At 38.3% G+C, this 21,491-nt stretch overlaps 1 protein-coding gene across 10 annotated transcripts in view; it reads left to right on the plus strand.

The window, feature by feature from the left end:
• Positions 1-21,491, plus strand: part of GRIK1 (glutamate ionotropic receptor kainate type subunit 1) — a 358,341-nt gene that overhangs the window by 226,272 nt on the left and 110,578 nt on the right. For all 10 annotated transcript variants that reach the window (XR_012494071.1, XM_074326222.1, XM_019729910.2 and 7 more), the window contains exons 4-5: positions 2,776-2,957; positions 20,684-20,737. Coding sequence is in view for 9 of the 10 variants with exons in the window: in XM_074326222.1 (XP_074182323.1) it covers positions 2,776-2,957; positions 20,684-20,737 (236 nt within the window). In the remaining variant the exon portion in view is untranslated. The remainder of the gene's footprint in view (positions 1-2,775; positions 2,958-20,683; positions 20,738-21,491) is intronic.

Here is a 21,491-nt window from a genome sequence, read left to right on the forward strand (position 1 = left end):
TCCCAAAGATAAATTTAGATAAATTGAGTCCAATTAGAAACTGGTCTTTGTAGTGAGTCTTTGTCCTTTCTCCTCTATTGGTATTAAAATAACTTTCTTTTATAAAACAATTGTGAAAGTGCATGGTCTTTTTTTTTCTTTTTTTTTTCTTTTTTTTTGAGAAAGAGTGGTATTTGTTAATGGACGCATTTGCCAAATAAAGGTTGAAGGCTTTATGTTGATCCACTTTTTTTCTCTGCTTATTTCCGCAGTCATTTTTTAAAAATAAAGTTAGTTAGTTAGTGATTCAGTCAGTTGTTCAGTTGATCTGAAATCTAAAAGTCAGAAGAGGCCACTGATTTGGTGGAAAGAGCCCTAGATTGGGAGTCAAAAGGTTGACCTGGCATTAAGCCCTCAATCTGCCATTTAACGGCCTCACCATAACCTTCAGCAAGTTGTTCCAACCTCCGTCAGCCTCAGCTCATAATTTATAAAATTAATAGTAACTTATGCGACACCCACATCATGAGAGATTAATGGTATAAATTCCTAAAAAAAAAAAAAGTATAAATTCCTTCTATGGAGCTGTGAGGACCTCAAAGCAAGATGTGTTTAAGTCACACCCCCAGTGGCTGGCATAAAATGAACATCCAGGAAATGTTATTCTATAAAAATGAATGAATGAAGTGAGAAAATGTATTCAACTGTAAACACCATAAACATGCGTGTAAGTCATCATGATAAGGAAGACACACTTTAAGATTCACACTCCATTCCTCAAAGAACAAAAGAGCTGTTCATTGCAGCATAGGAAGTGCACTTCTCACATTTTTTCCCCATTTTATTTAAAGACAATATTGAGCTCTCTTGTGGTCATGCTCAAGTTAAAAAAAAAAAAAAAAAAAAAGTGTATGCAACTGCAAAACAGGAGGGAGGGTGACAGGAAAAAAGCAGGAGAGAGACACAAGCAGCCTGAAGTAAACAACAAAGAAGAATGGGTCCCTGTTTTAAATTTTCCCCCATCTCAGCAAATAATCCAAAACCATACCTAGTCTCTCGGCACCAACAATTTCTATTTGTAAAGCAGGATGGTGAAGGGGAAAGATGGAGGGCTGGACTCAAAGACAACGATTTGAATCCATGGCTCCTCCTATCTTCACAACCCTCAGTAAGTTATGTACTAAATTGCTCTGAGTCTTGGTTTCCTTGTTTGAAATAAAGAACATAACAATGCTGGTTTCCTAGGATTATTGTGAGAATCAACAAATATACAAGTCCCTCTGCTCGGTTTTCTTCCATTTTTCATACTTATCAGTGGCTCAGGACAAGTAATTCTGGAAGAGGGCAAGTGAGCTCTTTATTGATAATTTAGAGTCTTCAACCATGTTGACTGAGTTGAAAGGAAGCGAGAGTCCAGGAAGGCTATCATTCTAACACTTTCTATTTTCATGTTAAAACATTAAAAATAATAATGAGTGCTACATTTTGATATAGTTCTCCAACTTCTCCCTTCCTTGCTCCCTGCTATTGGACTCTGAAGAGTAACTTAACTGCAAATTTACTGTATATCAGAACCAAACCTATGCATAGCATTAGAGAAATATTTTAACATGTGAGCCACCCAAATGTGGCCTCTGCGGGGGAGGGGGAAGACAAAATAAATAAAACAAGAAAATGAAAGAAATGCATTAAGTCCAGAGGTAGCTGGTATCCATGCTGTATCTTGCACGGTGCCTACTATAATTTCCATCCGAATATTAATAAAGCTTAATATTTCCTATTGATTACTTAAAGCTGACAAATCCTGAAGTCACAGAACTGTGTAATAAAAAGAAAAATAAGTCAATTTTCCAGTGTGATGGGAGTTGTTGACTGAGAGCCAACATCACGCAGTGTAGCAAGCGCCACTAACGTCAGGGGAAATGAGACGGAGGCTTTATGGAGCTGTTTGTCTTGCCCTCGCAAAGTACTTCTGTTAAAAAATGGCGCAGCTCAGGAGATTCATACTTGTGGCAAATCAAACATTCTCCGTCAAGTTAGTTGGCTCTATACACTTTCCTACAATTCCCAATGGTAGATTTTGAAAGAATTTGTTTTTTATCATCATAATCTCTAAAAATTCTATGTTCTCTCTCTCTTTTTTTTTTAAATCAAGACAGAATTTTCCAACTCAACGTGCCATCATATTAGAAAGAGAATGAGCTATTTATAAATTGTTTATACAGAAGGAACTGGAAGATCATATAGAGCAGCACAACTAATTAGCTGGTAAACAGTATGCTAAATATATACAAATACTTGATGAAAGACATACAGGGGTTTAGAGCCCCAAGGGATTCTAGTATTCTATTGTTTTGGGTAGACAGATATAGATATAGATATAGATATAGATATAGATATAGATATAGATATAGATATACAGATATAAATATATTTCATTGAGCACCTTTGGAAACTTAAAGCAACTTTTTATTCACAAAAGTCTTATAGATACAGACTTAATTTGTTAAACATTTGAGGTGTTGGTTGCAAGCTGGAGAGGACAACTGCATTCCAAATAAATTCAAAATGCACTTGGGAAAATTGTACTTCCCAGCCACACATTACCCACAAAAGGCAAATACAGTATAATTTGCCACAGAAAGAGGAATGACAAATGAGAAGTCAATAGCGTAACCTTTAGGTAGGAGGCCTCTTGATACATTTTGGGAATGATATGGGTTTGATTGTAAATGGCAATAAACAAATATTCTTTCCACAGAGCAATCTGTTGCATGATTGGATGTCATTTTCTAGGTCTAATTCGCCTGCAAGAGCTCATCAAAGCTCCCTCCAGATATAACATCAAAATCAAAATCCGCCAGCTGCCTTCTGGGAATAAAGACGCCAAGCCTTTACTCAAGGAGATGAAGAAGGGCAAGGAGTTTTACGTGATATTTGATTGTTCACATGAAACAGCCGCTGAAATTCTTAAGCAGGTAAGCTGGGGTAGGAGGAAATGGAAGTGTGGGGAAAATGCTCGTTTTCCTTTCTCAAAAATGCCATCTGGTTTCAGTTAGTGCAGCGTGATTAAACTGCAGCAGTCCAGTATAGGCTGAAGATTGCCATTTTCAGAACGTCTTTAAAGAGTCAAAGGGCTCAGGGAGTTTGGGTGGCTTTGTTGAAGTTACCTGTCTGTACATCGTGTACACGTGTGGCCCTGTGTACACACAGAGAGGTGTGTAGATCCTGCCAGCAGACATGGAGAGAAGATACCATTTCAAGGTGATTAAGCATCTAAGCATCTCTCTCTCTCTCTCTCTCTCTCTCTCTCTCTCTCTCTCTCTCTCTCTCTCTCTCTCTCGCTCACTCTAAAACAGCCAGATTTCATTTACACAATGCCTGACTTGTCCTAAATACATCTTCCTCACGGCAAGACCTCTTTTGTCAAGCATGCAGGATCCCAAGCAGAGTGAAACAGGATATAGGGACCGCCCCAGAAAAGATGTTTCTCTTTTCTAACCTGTTCTAGACAATGAGATGCCAGGCATTACTCTCCAAAGAGAATGTGGGAAAAACACTTGATAAATTGTGAAATCTCATGTAAATGTTAAGAATAATAACAACAGGGTAGTAATTTCTGAGCACTTCAGGATTTAGCACTGGTCTTATACTCAGGAATTAAAATTCAGAATTCCAAACAAGATAAAGCATAGACTAGTGGGTTCTCAACCCAGAGTGATTTTGTCCCCTCAGGGACTTTTGGCAATGTCTGGAGACATTTTTGACTGTCATATTGAGGACGGTGGTACACTATTGGATGCTAGTAACTAGAGGCCAGGGATGCTGCTAAACATCATATAATGCACAGGTCAGCACCCACAACAAAGAACGATGTAGCCTAAAATGTCAACAGCAATGAGGTTGAGAAGCTCAGGCATAGCTAAAGACAGTGGGAAAGGCTAGCCAGATGTTTAAAACAGAAAAATTAATGAAAGATCAGAGGATTGAATTGGGGGAAAGTAGGGAAAAAAATAACCAGATTCTACATATGAGGCCTAGTGGGTGTCCCTTGGTATTTACAAGTAGTTACTATGGCATAAGACAATGTCTTTACCTAAAATGACACAAGCTATTTTTGCACTCCCCTGTTTAAAACGTCTGGGGGGTGCTATGTGGTTGACTGGTAATGGACTCCTTTCATGGGAAGACCGACCCCACCAAACAAACGCAGGACCCTGGACTTCGGGATAACTTGCTCTGGATCAGGAGCTCTTTTAGACCAGTCATCTGGCTTGACTCTCCAGTGCCACATCTTATGCTTGAAGAGCATCTCTCTTGAGTTAAGACTTCAGTTTTTAATTGCACCGAAAGTAGACAATCAGGTAAGTCAACTAGATGTCTCTATTACCTCCTGGATGGTTACACTGAAAAATGTCTTTAGAGTCACAGAAATATTTAAAGTTGCCATTGAAAACAATCATGGATATCATCAAAGCTAATCCTTTCACTGTGGAGGAGGTAAAAGAATTTTCCCAGAGTCACACAGCCAGACACTTGCTGGCACTCAGCCCCTTTATCCCATCAGGTCCTTTCTCCAGTGAGGCGGAAAGTCGCTGTTCCTTCTAGACAACAGTTGCATTAACAAATCTTTTGATATTATATAAGGATCTCTCGGTAAACAAAGCAAACATGTTGCAGTGATGTCAACAGCTAAAGAACTTTAAAGGTAAATAAACACAATCAGCAGCTTTTTTATCTTAAGGCTTCTTTTGAGAATTTTAATACAGTTCATTAAAGTGTGTAATGGAGTGTGGACCAGAACTGAGAAACCCAGATTTTCTGTGTAGCACTCAAAATACAAAGAACCCTGTCTTCCCAAGAGCCTGTTACCACAGAGGCTGAAGGCTTCTGTCCCATTTAAGAGAATGATTTGCTGATGAGGCTTTTCTTGGTTAGATACCGATTTGGCTCACGTAACTGGCCATATGTCTCCCACAGGGCAGGCTTGGAATAGGCAAGAGAAGTACATCGTGGCTATGGCAGAGTTTTTCCTCTATTTCTATAAATGTAGACATATTGTTCCTTTGATTTAAGTGGCTCTTTCCTGGTAACATAGAGATGACATCATTCCAATGACTTTTCTTTCTTTTTTTTATTTTTTATTTCTCAGAAAAAATCCCTCTAAGAGCAGCTCTCCCCAGAAATGCGTGCAGGGTAAGGGGGCTGTGGGATTAGCTCAGCTTTGCACCAGCCATTGACATGAACCCTTTTTCCTCCATTCTCTATTTTATCATAGTTTGTCTTGTGTTTACTTTTCCTAATTATGTGAGTGGTAAGATTGGCTGTGAGGCTTGGGGGAAGTGACTAGAGACTGTTCATCCACTTTTTGTTCTAGACGAATGACAGGCATATATTGGGGAGGCAGAAACTTTTAAAAGGTTCCAGCATGAAAGCCCTACCTCACTGCATGTCAGAGGACAACTGCTGTTTTTCTAAACACAGCAGAGGACCGAGGTTGGCTTAACGGAGTTTTCTGTGGCCCTCCAAGAAGCTGTTATGATTTGAAAAGTGATATGAAAGACCCCAGGACTTTCTATTCTGGTCAAAGTGAGGCACGAGCACCCTGTGTGATCAGTTTAACTTGCTCCATTAGGCCTGGCCAGCAACCCAGAGAAGCAGATACAGAGACCTTGCCTGCAGCTGTCTGCTGAGTGTGTCTATAGGTAGGCAGAAGAGTCAGGAGTTGAGGGTCCTGAATCCAGACACCACTCAACCAAGCTCTCTTTACCTGAGGAAAGGAAAGGAAGGAAGGAGACCCATCTCTTTCACTGAGGGTCCCTACCAGGTCCCAATCACGTGACAGTGCCTGCTATCCTACATATCATCTCGTGCAATCTCAATTTTACCTGAGGTAAAATCTACTTAGTAGTCTCACGTCAGAGCTGAGGAAACCCCAGCTCCCCAGGTAGGTGAAGCGCCCCATACAAAGTCACTCTCTGCATAGCCAGGCCTGTCTCCAGACCACCTGCGGTCAGAGCCCGGGTGCCCATTTAACCGTGAAGGGCCCCCATTCAGTATGGATAACCATTTCATTCCAGAAGTTTCTGGGAGAAACACCACCACTTGCCGCTGGTCTCCCTGAGATGAAATTAGTATTAATCGCTTTTATTTCTTTGGTGACTGTATCACTGCTGAGAAAATTTTCTCTGTCAGGTTAACTTGGCTTCCTTTTTGTGCCATTTTTCATTATTTCCCTGAAACTTCATCATATTTTACCACTTTTTAATGAATTTTAAGAAAAAAAAAGAAATTAAATGCGCCTTAAGGAAGATATTTGACATTTATCTAAAAGTAAAAATAGGGGAAAAGTCTATAGTTATTCTTGGGCATGCTAATCATTCTAGCAAAATAATTATTTCTATTCATAATGAACAAGTCCTATATTATGAGATTCTGAAAAGTTATTTCCCAAACATTAGTTAGAAATTCAAATGTCAGGACTTGATTAAACTACAGAGGCATAGGGCTTTCATATGAGCAAACCGCCTTGGTGAGTTTCTTCCATCCAAGCATGGCCCCAACCAACAGCAATGTGCACACGACACCCATCAGGTCACTTGGTGTCCTCTTCTCTCCCTGTCCACCTCCCGCCTCCCAGCAGGTATCCTGCAGCTTTGGGAGGATGCTGCCCTCTCTTCTTAACCTGCCTCCACTGTGGAAACCCCAGCTCCCCAGGGGCTGTTGGGAGGGGTTGTTGGGAGATGAATTTAAAAATGAGGCACAGGATAGGAAAACTCTGCATATGGAATGTCTAATGCCACGCTGGGTGATAAGCAACCATCTGCTTTAATCGACACCATCACCCTTGATAGGATGGGTATTATCCTTCTTTTGCAAGTGAAAATTGAAGCTCAGAGATAGTAATAATGTCATCTACCATGTACTGAGCATGCTTTTAATGCACAATCTGTGATCTGCATGACCAGACCCAGCCTCTCTCTCTCACCTTTTGCCAGCCTCCAGCCTCCATTACTCTATTTCAAAGGCACTCCACCTGCCACGTCACATGCCCTTCTTTTCCCACTTCACCACCTTTTCACTTGCAGTTGCTAACACCTGAAACATTCTTACCCAAAGTCGGCCTCACCTACGTCTTCACGGTTATCTTTTGAGAGATAAAGGAGCAGGAGCTCCTTTCTCATTTCGTATGATCTTGCAATCTACTTAGTTGCTCTATAAGTCCAATAAAAATCTGTAACTAATTCAGAATGTTGATTCCTTTGTTATCCGTAGCCCCTACTCTACTGCAAGCTCAAGAGGACAGAAGCCTTCTTTGTCTTATTCTCCCAAATCCCCACTTCCTGCATTATTTGACACAGAGTGCATGTTCTGTTGAATAAATAAATGAAATGGATGAATGAATGGCCCCAGAACTATGCTAGGAGCTCTCAATCAGTAATCTCCCAAATTACTTTCCTTCCACCCCACTCAGTATGCTGTGCTCTCAACTCTGCCCAGCGCATTTGAGCAAGTTGCTCCTCTGTGCCTCAGTTTCCGCAAAATGAAGGTTTTATTCAACCCCTGAAGTTGTGCACTACTAAGAACTGTAATGCGTTCGAGCCTATGATTCCACTCTCTGAAAATAAACTTGCATCTTTGGAGAACTGCACAGTGGTTTTCAAATCCTGTACTAGGAATGAGAAAGCAAGTCACTATTTCAGGCACAGTAGATAGACTCCTAATGGTTTGCTGATGTGGAGGGAAGGAAGCTGTGGTGCCCCATCCAGGAGGGAAGCTGAATCTGGCCTGGGCCAGTTCCCTGAGTTGGAGAGTGTCCAGCAGGCAAGCGTGAACATACTATTTCTGACTCAGAAAACCTGCTATCTTTATGTGAACAAGTACACCAGAGGAGGCACCCCCAACCCACACACACACACACACACACACACACACACACACACACACACAAAGCACTTGTGGCAATGAGTATTAAGCTATAATTGAATCATTAGTCTCCATAAAACATTCAGTATCAAAATATTTTATAGAATTCTATTGCATTTTCTCCTGTCAATATTTGTGTACTCTTTTTCTTTCCTTCCTTCCTTCCTTCCTTCCTTCCTTCCTTCCTTCCTTCCTTCCTTCTTTCCTTCCTTCCTTCCTTCCTGTGAACATAAAAGCAGGCCGGGGAGAAACTGTATTTTTTAATGCCTTCCTTCCCTCTGCTTGGAAGTGTAAAGGCAACATTGGTTAATGAAATATTTTTGTGCATTGATTCTTTCCTCATATAAGTGATGCTAAATGACTGTGACTGGGGCAGGCAGAGGGGTTTCCATTCATGTTACCACAGGAGAGAAACACCATCAGTCTTCATCTCTCAGGACAGAAAACATCAAGTCAAGCATTACAGCTGTGATATGCTGAGGTTTGGAACCTGCACCCACTAAGTCAGATTTTCAAGTCCATCATTTCTAATCACAAGCACGTACAATAGGCCACAGGCCGTAGGAGCCACCTTTTCATTTAATGGATACTTACTGTATGCCAGGCACTGTGCTAAGCAGGTGAAATGCATCAGTCATTTAACTTTTATGAGAAAAATCCTGTATACAAGGAACTGAGCTCAGAAAGATTCTGTAAATTCCCCCAAGGTCACAGAGCCAACAAATAGCTGGGCTGGGATTTGAAACTTATCTAAGGATTTAAGAGTAAAAGAAAGCATCGGATTCTGTTACTGTTATGGACACCAACATGTCAACTGAGTCTCATAGTATTGGAACCTGGAACACATTTTAGTTAACCTTTCCACTTCTTGAATGCAGATGTTTCATTTTATTTCCAAACATTCCATCATTTCTAGTTTAATAAGTCCTGAAGAAATGCTGATTTTATTGAAAGTCTCATGGTCAAACAGAGAGTGTGGTGTGGACACAGTAGAGAAATTCATTCTTTTGTTCAACACATATTTGCTGAGCACTGATTGAAGGTGACAAAGGTATAACAAGTGAAAACAACAACAAAAGCCTCTAATCCCTGCTTCCTTAAGGCAAAAGGAGACCTTAAAAATGAATGTTATTGGAGTTATGCTATCCAGTGCTACAAATTGGTTGAAGACCAGGAAGCTAATTTCTAAAGCAATAAGAGATTATGACTAGAATCTTGGAAAGTTGGGAGACCCAGTGCAAATTCTGCTCTTTTCCTAGCAGAATAAAATAATTATCATTGATTGGATACTCACTATGTGCCAGAATACGCTATGCATTTGATTAAAATGACACACTTTTATCCTTTCAAAATATCCCTTGTTACAGATGAGAAAAATGAGTTTCCAGGTCATACACTCAATTGTAGAGCTTGAATTTCAACCCAGATTCTAACGTGCCTATGACCTGAGTTTGTTAGACCCTCTAAATGTGCTATTTTGAGCAAGTCTGTTGATTCCTCTTCAACCCAGGCACCTCATCTTTAAAATATGACTTTTGGATTCTAATCTTGCTAAGGTTTCCTTCAGCTCTGAGCTTCCACGCATACAAATGACCAAGAATCCCCTTACTACTCTAGACATAAAGAATTGACACATCGCCGTATACTTAGCAGGCTCTCAAATAAATAGGGAAATAATTACAGCTCATTATTTTTTAAAGTTCCTAGAGTCCTTTGGTAGTCTTTTAAACAGTTAACTGATGAAGAGTTCATTAACTTTAGATAAATCCTGACAAGGCAACAATGATGAATTTCTACTTCTACTAACTGGATGATAATTTGTAGTATATTATATAATAATTTTGGTGGCACAGTCTCATCCTAATTAGATTTCTCTCAGCCTGATAGTAAAATTGATTTATATTTCCTGAGCACATAGTTTGGTTGTAAGAAGTGGTTCATAGATATGTTATGAAATAAACACAAAAATGTATTGACGTTTATGGCTAATCAACAATTTACTGAAGGAGTTCACAATTTGTCCATATTTTTAGTGTACAGGATGTGCCGGTTTGAAGATTTTATAAAAACTCTAAAGAGGAGATTAGAAAAGGACTTAGATTTGTTTCTATCTGAATTGCTATTAAAAATCACATATATGCCTCAGAAATGCTCCAATGCTTAATTCCAGCTACATCAAAATTTGTCTGTAATAGGTGATAAGAGAAATTATTCTTGCAATAGAAGTGAGGGAAATTTAGAAGGAATCGTGTAAAGAATTTGAAGAAGTGTATATCAAAGCATGTCTTAAGCCTGTGGCAGGATCAGTGAACCTCAGCTTTATTCCACATGTTTGGGGCTGGTCATGCCCCTAAATGTGCCTTTTGCAGGGAAAGGATTCATTGCATCGATCAGATTTCCTGAAGAAGTCTGAAGTAGGTTAAAAATCACTTTGCTATGCTAACCACATCTATGTCTCCAACCCTTCAAAAATGCAACATTTTACCAAAAGGATCCCTCCACCCTACTTTCCCCGTGACTGTTAGCCAAATCATTTGTGGTAAGGGTGATCCTGTAAGATGGAGATTTCACCATTTATTCAACTAACATGCATGAGGTGTTTTCTATGTGCTAAAGACTGTTCCAGGGTAAAGAGGAAATAAAATACCGTGAAAACTTCACTGTATTAAATGTAGTTGTTTCATAGAGGACCTAGGGGTCTGTTATTTGCTAAATCTGTAAAATGGGAATATCAGATGATATAACTCACATTGCTTTGAGAAAAGTTAAATGTAACAATGCCTAGGAGGCCTTGTGCCAACCACGAATGTATGAAATGTTCCAGGTTGAAGATTATCATCATCATTGTTAGTGACATTGTGTCTCAGCAAAACCACAGGAGTGATACAGTGCTTCCCAATTCTCACTCTATTGCGGCATCGCCTCCCACACTCTGTCACAACAGTGGTTCCTAAACCTCCTCTTGGCCTGACTTACCAAGTATCCCTATCTTATGAGGATCTCACCCAATGTAACGAAATCTCCATGCCAAACTTGACACATTGCACCTTCCTCCTCCTCCTTCCTCCAACCAACCAGCTTCTCCTCCTGCCTGTCTTGGTGACACCATTCAGTTACTCAAGCCAGAAACCTAGGAACCCACTTGACTCTCCCTCATCTTTCCTATTAGTTACAAATGCTTTATTCTGCCTTCTGAATATGTTTCAGATTCAATCTCTTTTTTTTCCGTCTCTCTCATCATCGTCTTTTACTAGAAAAATTGATCCCTCTGCTACAAGTCCCCTCCCCCACCCCTTTCCCCATCCAGCCTCCATGTAGCCTCAAAAACAGTTCATTCTAAATAAAATATCAGACCTATCCCTCTCGTGTTTGAATTTCCTGAGTGTCCTCCCCCGACCCCCTCATTGATTAAGTATTAAGGAGACATCGTTTATCATGCCTTGAAAAGCCCTTCACATCTTGTGCCCATTGCCAATATAAATTTAGTACACAAAATATTATTATGTCTATTACATAACTTTTACAAAAAAATGTTACAATATTTATTTTTAAAAACTGCCCTTTCATGGTGAAAGGTAACTCCATTAAGGAGGTTAAAGTTCTTCCCAAGCATCACCAAAGGGATTTAAAATTAGAGTCTAATTCATTTTGGTATCTAAAGAGATGTTGGAATGAAAGAGCAACGTGGGTCTGAATTTCGGACAGAAGGAGGAAGAGTAAGTGAGTCTCCCCCTATACCTGCAACGCCCTCCAAGGCACAGCCTTTGGGCAGGAAACTCCCTCGAAAACAGGATGGGCAACTTATCAAACTCTCTGGGTTTGGTAGATTCATTCCTTAAGATAAAGCACCAACTCCTGTTGCTCTCTCCAAACAACCATGTGCTTTTCTTTCGGTTCTTCAAGTCCAGAAGGACTTTGTGCAAATTATTGGCTTTCCTGCTATGTAAACTTTTTATTATCAATTAATAAATTAGTATAGCACAAAGAGCCCAGGATTGAAATCAAACCTGGGTTTAAATGTAAGAACTATGCTCTATTTTTCAAATCTATAAATTGAGGCTAATACTCCCTTCCTAATAGTATGTAAAGAGCCTATCACAGCAGGGGACATGTTATAGCACTCAGCAAAAGGTAGCTATGGTCATTACCGTTATGGCTTAAAAATATGAATTCGGTTAATATAAATCAGTGGTTCTCAGCCCTGGATGCATGTAAGTAAGTATCAGCTGGGGTGGTTTTAACAGATACTGATATCTAGAACATACCCAAGACCAAATAAATCAAGATATTTGGGGGTGGGGTACAGGCATTGGTATTTTCAAAAAGTTCTTTGGAGATGCTAAGGCACTGAGAAACCATGCCATAAAGAATTATTAGCTAAACCTAATAGTTATCAGATAAATTGGCATCATATTGCATCCAAAAAGCCAAAAGAGCTGAGGAATAGGAGACCTAGCATCATGATGAGTTTACTAGGCTATAGAAATCTCATGAGACCAGCAATACCACTATTTAATGACTGTTTGACTCTCTCTCCCTCAAAAGGTTACCTTCAGGCAGATTTGAGGTACAATTTTTATTACAACCATTATAAAACCTCTTGCACTGTATGTATTCTTTCTTACACATCATCTTTCCACTAGTTCTCCCTGGATGTTGCAGAGAGTTTATTCTTTAGGTGTATGCAATCCTCCCAAAGCTCCAGTCTCTCCTATTTCCCAGGTTGCCTGTTTCATTCTGCCAGGAGAAATCGTTTTCACCCTGCTCTGTTGTCTGCAGTCGGTACTCCTTAAGTAGCATTATCTCTTCTGTTGTGCCCCTGGGTGATGCAACCTGGCTCTCCTAGTAAGATTATCTTCTGAAGCTAAACTAAACCCTACCAGTTTCTACTCCGCTAATTAATATCTATTAGTTTCAGCTTCCTTTCTCCTGATAATACCTCTGGAGAGAGAGGTTATAAAGGAATTAAGACTGAAAGACACTCCCAAACAATACAGCTATTCCAGTCACCAACACTTTGTGGAATATCCTTTGCTTTTCTTTGATTTTTCTTGGAGGCAGGAGGTAAAGTGGCCTGGGTTTGTAAATGGTACAGCACGATCTTTCCATGGAAGGGCAAACTCTGGACTCCCTTTGTGGGTGGCTTGTATCTGTGGACATGCACGTGGTTAGTATGTGCACGAATATGTGAATGGAGGGGCACAGGGATATTTAGAAAGTTTTCAACTTCAAACAAATCATTTTTCCTCTTGATACATGCACTTGATATTAACATGCCAAAGTTATGCAATCTCATGTGCTATAATCACAAGATGACCAAATGAGGCATATTGGATTCCTATTGCTACAGTAACAAATTAACACACATGTGATGTCTTAAAACCATACATATTTATTCTCTTACAGCTCTGGGGACCAAAAGTCTAAAATCAAGGTGTTTATAGGGCTGCATGCCTCCTGAAGGTTTCGGGGAGAATCCAATTCCTTATCTGTTCCAGCTTCTACAGGCTGTTCTCATTCCTTGGCTGTGGCCCCACATCACATTGCCTTTTTTCCTTCTGCTTCTATTTTTACATCCTTGCTCTGCCTTCTGACCCTTCTGCTTCCATCTTATAAGGACCCTTGCGATTCTACTGGGCCCATCTGGATAATCTAGAGAAGTCTCCCTACATCAATATCCTTAATCATATCTGAAAAGATCCTTTTTCTATGTAAAGTAATCTATTAATAGGTTCCGGAAATTAGGGTGTGGACATTTTTAGGGGGCCATTATTCAGCCTACTTTGTAAGGAGATAGGTATTTTTGTATATGTCAGTGTTTTCTGGGATCCAATGCTATTTTCTATACATTCCACTGTTTCTTTGCAGATCTGATTTATAATCATTCAATAGAGCATGAGTATCTTTTTTTTTTTTTAATCAGTGAAGGCTGATGTAAAGGCCTACTTATACCTAGCTAGTTTTACTGACAACTGACATGAAAACTTGTATGGCCAGAGGAACATCCTGCTTAGAGGATGGTGTAGATGTTGCCTAAAATACCCCAACTGGCAGGTGAGACAGAGCTACACCCCGGAGCATGAACCTTCTTCTTAAAACTGCTGCCCTGAGGCTTGATATTTTGCAATTGATTTCAGATTATTCCTATGCTGAAATAACTTATTCCTGTCTTGAGGTACAACTACTATTTTAGCCTCGATGAAAGTTACACATTTGGAAGTTGTTCACTTGAAATGATTGACTAGAAACTAGGTCTGATGGTTTAGAACATACCCTGATATTAAGAAGGCTATAAAAGAAGCAATACACTTCAAGTTAGTCAATATAAACTTCCAAGGTACCTACTTTTCGATGGAAATAAGCTGTAATAAAAAACCCTTATATATATTACAAGAATACCTCAAAATTGCTTAGAAGCAGACCAGGTTCCATTTTTTTATTATTATTATTAGTTTCAAGTGCACAAAACAATGTAATAGACATCTATATCCCTCACAAAGTGACAACCCCCCTCCCCAATCTACTACCCCTCTGACATTATATATAGCTGTTACAGTTCCACTGACTCTATTCCTTATGCTGTACTCCACAACCTGTGAATATGAATATATATATAATTATAGTTGACATTCATTATTATTCAGCTTCAGCTTCAGGTGTACACTGCAGTGGTCAGGTACCTACACCATCCATGAAGTGGTTTTCCTAATGAAAGTTTCTACCACCACGATAACAGCATTATACCAATTATTTTTGACATATGGATTTCCCTTAGCAGTAGATGCTGAGAATTTGTGGAGAATTTTTTGTTGCCATCTCCATAGTACTGCACTGCCTTCTGGGAAACAATCAGGTTGAAATATGAGGCAAGCTTTTTAAAATATCAGGAAGTGTTGGAAGTTTTATCCAGAGACTCTCCAGGTATCTTATAGGCCAACTCACTCATCAACTACAGGCATTAGACCTCAAAAACTGTCTTGGTCATCTTCATTTAGACTTGAATGAGGATTCTCAAGACAAACTGAAATATAGTCTGGGCATGGATGGCTAGGCTGTATGTGATAACTTCACCCATCTAATACCAAGGGATGGTCTTTGCCAAGAACAGTAGGGCTAGGCAGAGGACAGTCAATGCTACTGTGAACAAGGTCATGAGAGTTCTGTTGCAAAAACTTGAGAAAGTAGGTGGGCCAGGGTAGGGCCACTATTGCTAATGACTAATAACTGTGTCCCAGTGTACGTTTATAACAATGGGACCATTATAACTGTCCTTTCAAGAGCCAACTGGCGTTGAGTTTAATTCTACCTTCTAACAATTAATTTCACTACAAATGAAAGAAAACAGTACTTATTTTTTAGCCACTGAAATAACAGAATAATCACATGGCATTTCCATAATAGCATAATACAGAGAAAGCCTTCAAATGCATATCAGCCATCCTTCACCTTGCTAGTTTAAAGATTACGCTATCTAGACAGAATAAAATGTCATACGTATGCAGGACTTCAAATATTCTGGTATGTTCTCTGTATTAGTCAGGGTTCTTCAAAGAAACAGTACCAGTAGAATTATTGGTTATTGATATATATCATTGATATATATATATATATATATATATATATATATATATATATATATATATATAGAGAGAGAGAGAGAGAGAGAGAGAGAGAGAGAGAGAAGAGGGAGAGACAGAGTTTATGAAGAAATGGCTTATGTAAGTATGGAGGCTGAGAAGGCCCACAATCTGCCATCTGCAAACTGGAGACCAGGGAAAGCTGGTGATGTAATTTTAGTCCAAGTCTGAAGGCCTGGAAACTGAAAGAGCCAATAGTGAAAATCTCAGTCCAAGGGTGGAAAAAACAGATGCCCCAGCACAGTCAGTCAGGCAGGAAGCAAAAAGGGGTGAATTCCTCCTCTGCCATTTGGTTCTATTCACATTCACCACACTGGCCAGAGTCACCAGCTTTACTCAGTGGCTAGTTCAAAAGCTTATCTCATCCTGAAACACTCTCACAGACACCCTCAGAAATAATGTTTAATCTGAGCATCCAATGGCTCAAACTGACATATGAAATTCACCATCATAGTCTCTTCCGAGTTCTTATCACTGATTCTTCCAGGACATAGAGTATGATTAACTATGAATGGTATTTTGTTGAAAGCCAACCTATAGCTAAATCAGCTCTGAATAGTTCATCTCTCATAATGGGAAAAAGTTCTTCAGGTTTTCCCAACCATGATTATTTATTGATTTGTTATATCTTTATTAGACAAAGAATTGAAGCAGCCTCAAAAAATACATTTTGAAACAAAGTGAGAAATATTTGTTAAAAAGGGAAAGAGAGGAGGTGGCACAAAGGGGGAAATTGGGTTAGAAAAACATAAAACTGAATGACATTAGCACACATAGAATATATACCCTACATTCCCGATTAGTTGCTATTGAAGGACCTGCAATTTTGACCCTCAATTCCTTAGCAATCAAAACAAAGTCATGAACAAGAGCATTTATATAACTTGCAGTATGCATGAAACAGAAAATTATGTTTATTAAGAAGAAAAAACTGCTAGTTTTGGCTCTCAGAACTATGCTAGTTACCTGTCAGGGAGAGTGAGATCTCTGGAGTGTCTTTACCACATCTTTGGCCAAAACAAGGACACAGCCCCTCCCAAGTTCAAAGGGCTGGGAAATGCAATCCAATTATGTGCTCTTCAGGTTGGGAAAGTGGCAGTGGTACTAATGATGTCCATATTAAGGGTCTTCCAAAATCAAGAGCAGTAGATACTCAGTGCTATCCTATTATAGATATATAGTATTATTGAAAGGGCTGGGTTTTTTACAGCTATCAACCTAAGTCAATGAAATGGCTTCAAAGGATTATTTAATAAGAATAATTCTGTTAAGAATAATAACATTATTAAAATAACACATTAATGGAAACCATTAAGGGGAATAGGCCATCATCCAAATAATATTGACAGCCATGTTATTATATTACATTAGTGTGTGTGAGATGTGATATTTTTTTATGCCATTAAAAATGATTTAAATAGAGCCAGAACTTGTTCGTCGCCATATTGCTTTGGAAAAGTGTTTACTTGTCAGGACCTAGGTCAGGACCACTCGACCAGTCCAGCAGACAAGTACAGTATCAAAATTCCAAGAAGGTAGTGTTTCTTAGGAAAAAGTCAGGTTTGCACAACTGTTAGAAAACTCCCCATATATTGATTTTTATTTTTATCTGAAAAACTGACATTTCCCTTGATGTCACATTTTCTTAATCCCTTAATAACTTTTAGTTGAAATACCAACATATAGGGAAAAAAAGCATTGTGTGAATGCAATGCTTTCATTTATAAAGTATACTACTATTCGACAACAGAGCTCCAGTCCCAACCAGTCTACAGACCATTATAAAGACAATTGTTTCAAAAGCACCACCTTTGCTGCTCTTGGCTTTATTCTTATCTGGAACTTTCTTATGTTCCTGGGTCCTAGACAGTCATCAAAGTTGACAAGTTAATGATCCATGCCTATACTTGTTTCTTAATTTCCATGTCCAAGAAATTCAAGGGAAAACTCAGAAGGCATTGACCCAGGCACTAGGTAGGAAAATCAGGAAAAGCAACAATCAATAACATTTTTCTGGTACACCAAATAAAAGTGTATCTGGAGGACCCAAGACAGTTTTATTTTGCATTAAAAGTAGACCTATTAACTGTTTACTCACTGCATCCTCATAACTGTTTTCTAACATTAAATAAGAGGCATATCAAATGAATATTTGCCTCCAGGTATTATGACAAAATAATAAAAATAATTAGTTAAATGGTTGCTTAAAAAAGAAAAAACGATTACACACTTTATTCACTTATGATGCCATCTGGTCCTGGAGTTTTGTTTATTAGGAGTTTTTTGATTACTGCTTCAATTTTGTTCCTAGTCCTCAGTCTGTTTAGATTTTCTATTTTTTCCTCAGTCTTAGAAGGTTGTATGCTTCTAGAATTTATCTATTTCTTCTAGATTGTCCAATTTGTTGATATATATATATAATTGTTTGTAGTATTCATTACTGATCCTTTGTATTTCCGTGGTGTGGGTTGTCACTTCTCTTTCATTTATGATTTTATTTATTTGGGCTCTCTTTCTTTCTTGATGAGTTTGGCTAAAGGTATATCAATTTTACCTTTTCAAAAAGCAGCTTTTAGTTTCATTGGTCTTTTTAACTGTTTTTTTTAAATCTCTATTTCATTTATTTCCACTCTGCTTTTTATTATTTCCCTTTTTCTATTTACTTTGGGTTCTGTTTGTTCTTTTCTACCTCCTTTAGGTGTAAAGTCTATTTTGCCTCATATGAGTATTGCTACCCCAGCTTTATTTTCACTTCTGTTTGCATGAAATATTTTTTCTATCCCTTCTCTTTCAGTCTGTATTTATCTTTTGATTTGAAGTGAATCTCTTATAAGCAGCATGTAGATAGGTCATGCTACACTTATTCAGCCACCCTATGTCTTTTTATGGGAACATAAAGTAATTATTGATAAGTATGTACTTATCATCATTTTGTTAATTTTTTTGGTTGTTTTTGCAATTCTTCTCTGTTCCTTTCTTCTATTGACCTTCTTTCTTGTAGTTTGCTTGTTTTCCTTAGTGTTTTGTTTGAATCCCTTTCTTTTTATTTTTTGTGTGTCTTTTGTAGGTTTTTGGTTTGTGTTTACTATATATTATTCTATATCTATAGCAATCCTTTTTAATCTGACAGGCATTTAAGTTCAAATATATTCTGAAAGGAGTACATTTTTACTCCCCCTCCACACTTTATGTTTTTGATGTCATATTTTAGATCTTTTTGTTTTGTGTATCCCTTTAACAATACCAAAAACAAAAAACAAAAGAAAACAACAACAAAAATCCCTATGTCATCAATTGGTGATCAAACACCTCCATAATGAAGTTTAAAAAGAAACATTAGCCCAAGTGAAAAACTGAAAACTCAGGTGCCTTTATGTTTCTTTTTTACTTCCAGAAACAATATTTTAAAGATCAGTGTCCAGGTATATATCTTGACATAAAACTTGTTCAGTTCCCTTTCAAGAGGTAATCTTGACTGCAGTGACACTATCTAATGACTAAAGTGAAAAATTGGATTCCTGACTGACCCCTGCAGGTTAGCTCTTTATGCTCCAATGATGTAAGAAACTAGCTAACAAGACCTCACCATGCATGGCTTTAAATGTTATTGATAGCCCTAAAGCAATTCTACCCTTTTAAAAATCCTTTTGTGTGTCTAGTCTTGTTATCACCATAGGAGTAACATACATGCTGTGGGCTCATGATTCATAGGGAGAGTTTCCTGTCATTTGTTTTATCTTCATGATATGACAATTTTAGTAAATATTCCTCTGGTTTCCAAGTTAGCAAAGAGGGCATAAACAGTGTTGTATCAGTATGTTACATGCTACCAGCAAATACCCTCTTTATCCTTTATTGCCTTTCATGTAAAATCGTTTTAGTTTACATATGTTAGCTACCTTCCAGTACCTCTTATTACTAGTCTCGCCTCTTCCCATACCTTTTCAATACATCTTTTCACTTGAAGTAATTTGAAACTCTTTGTTCTGTAATGCAAATAGACATGTTATCATAAAGCAGTGATTCTCAACTATTGCTTTGAAGTACAAAAATCCAGTCTTCACTCTCAGAAATTCTAATTCAGGCTGTCTCTGTGATGGAGTCTAAGAATATCTTAGATTGTAAAGCTTCCAGAGGGGATTGTCATTTGCATCCAGAATTATTCAGAGTTGTGGGGAAAACTGCCTTGATAGTTTGGTTTCTGAATATTTTCCATTCATTTCTATATAAAGACCAAAAGACAATACCCAAATAGTCCTTTCGGTGACCTGCTCTGAAGAAAGTAATGGTCTTGATTTAGAAGATTTAGAAAGATTTAGAAGATTTAGCTCCAGGCCATTTGTAACTTTTTCTTCTCAGTAGACACCATTTCCAGAAATCCCAAACTAAGATAACAGTTTAATAAACTACCTCTACTGAGAACCCTTGTCCTTTCTGCCCACCTCCTTTTTCTCCCATCCCTCACCAAATAAAAGCAACACACAAAAAAATGTCTAAAACTAACAAGATCCCAAGTAGGCAATTGAGAATCAGAATGAAGAGGCAGTGTGAAATTTGTATAAGAATTATCCCCATCTTTCCATCTACAAAGAAACAAATCTTCTTTTCCCCTCCTTAGCTATAAGATAAGATGGGAAATGGGTAGGGAGAAAGGTTTCAGATACACTTACTTATAAATCTTCATTTAAGAACATCTACATACTAGCATTTCCAAGTCAATATTTAATGAGTTCTACTCTGAGGCATTATGATAAATACTAATGCTAAGGTGATCAATAAAATATATATCTAAGCATGGGACTACTCAGAAAGCTAGGCCGTGGGGAAGGCGAAACCCGGTGCTGTTATAGACAATTCCAAATATAAAGTTTGTTAAGCACAAACAATTTTTAAATTTGATCATCAGTCTGATTACTTGCTATAAGGTAAACACAGTATAATGAAAGAACATTGGCATGGATGTCAATGGCTGGGGTCATAGTTCCACGTCAGCCATTGATCCCAGGTTTCTGATCTACTGAGTCTGTGGATTTCCAAAGCCCCTTGCCATTCTATGTCCCCAAGCTATTGCAGTCACACTTCTAATTATCTATTTCTCCTAATCCCGCTTCTGATTCTTTCCCCTTATTTGTCTTTTGCAGATTCTGTTCATGGGCATGATGACTGAATATTATCACTACTTTTTCACCACCCTGGTAAGCACATCCAGTAGAAAGGCATCCCATGTGGTAGGAAACAACTCTACTTATTTTAAAGTCATCTCCACCAATGTCAAAGTCAGGATATTCTCATGGAGATTTGTCTTACTTTTCTAAGAATCCTCCAAATCCAGAAATGCTCAAAAGCAGGTCTCTCTCTCTCTCTCTCTCTCTCTCTCAATGCATATACATCCAGAAAGGGACTAAAGTGAAACTTATGAAACTTCCATTGAATAAAAACTGTCAAAGTACAAACTATTCATAAAGAAGCGTCATACACATTTTTTAATATACATTAAAATTCTAACATATACATTAGAAGTATACGTTAGAAGGTACACTGAAGTGTATCACGGCATTCTGTGGTCTGACGTGATTTACCTGCCTGTGTCCATTAGATAGCTGGGTTAGGCAGGAGTCACCTCTCAGGCGTGTCGAAGACCATCAAGATGAGCAGCTTGGAAGATGCTTTGGACATTGAACATTTTGCACCATAAGTAAAAGCATGGCAGTAAGCTTGAGAAATTCAAAAGAAACTATAACTCCTTAAATTCTGAGAGATTATCAGATCATGGGAGAATGATCTAGTTAACACATCAAAATGATGTGATAGCTTTCAATCAATTTCAAAATTCAGACACACACAGCCACTCCCCGTACATAAACCACACTCCTTCACATACACACTCTACTTTCTTATTGAGAAGAAAATACAGAACCACAGAACCAAAGTCCTTTTCTAATCTGTAAA

Source organism: Rhinolophus sinicus, linkage group LG01 (genome assembly GCF_036562045.2).
Source record: "Rhinolophus sinicus isolate RSC01 linkage group LG01, ASM3656204v1, whole genome shotgun sequence".
Lineage (NCBI taxonomy): Eukaryota > Metazoa > Chordata > Mammalia > Chiroptera > Rhinolophidae > Rhinolophus > Rhinolophus sinicus.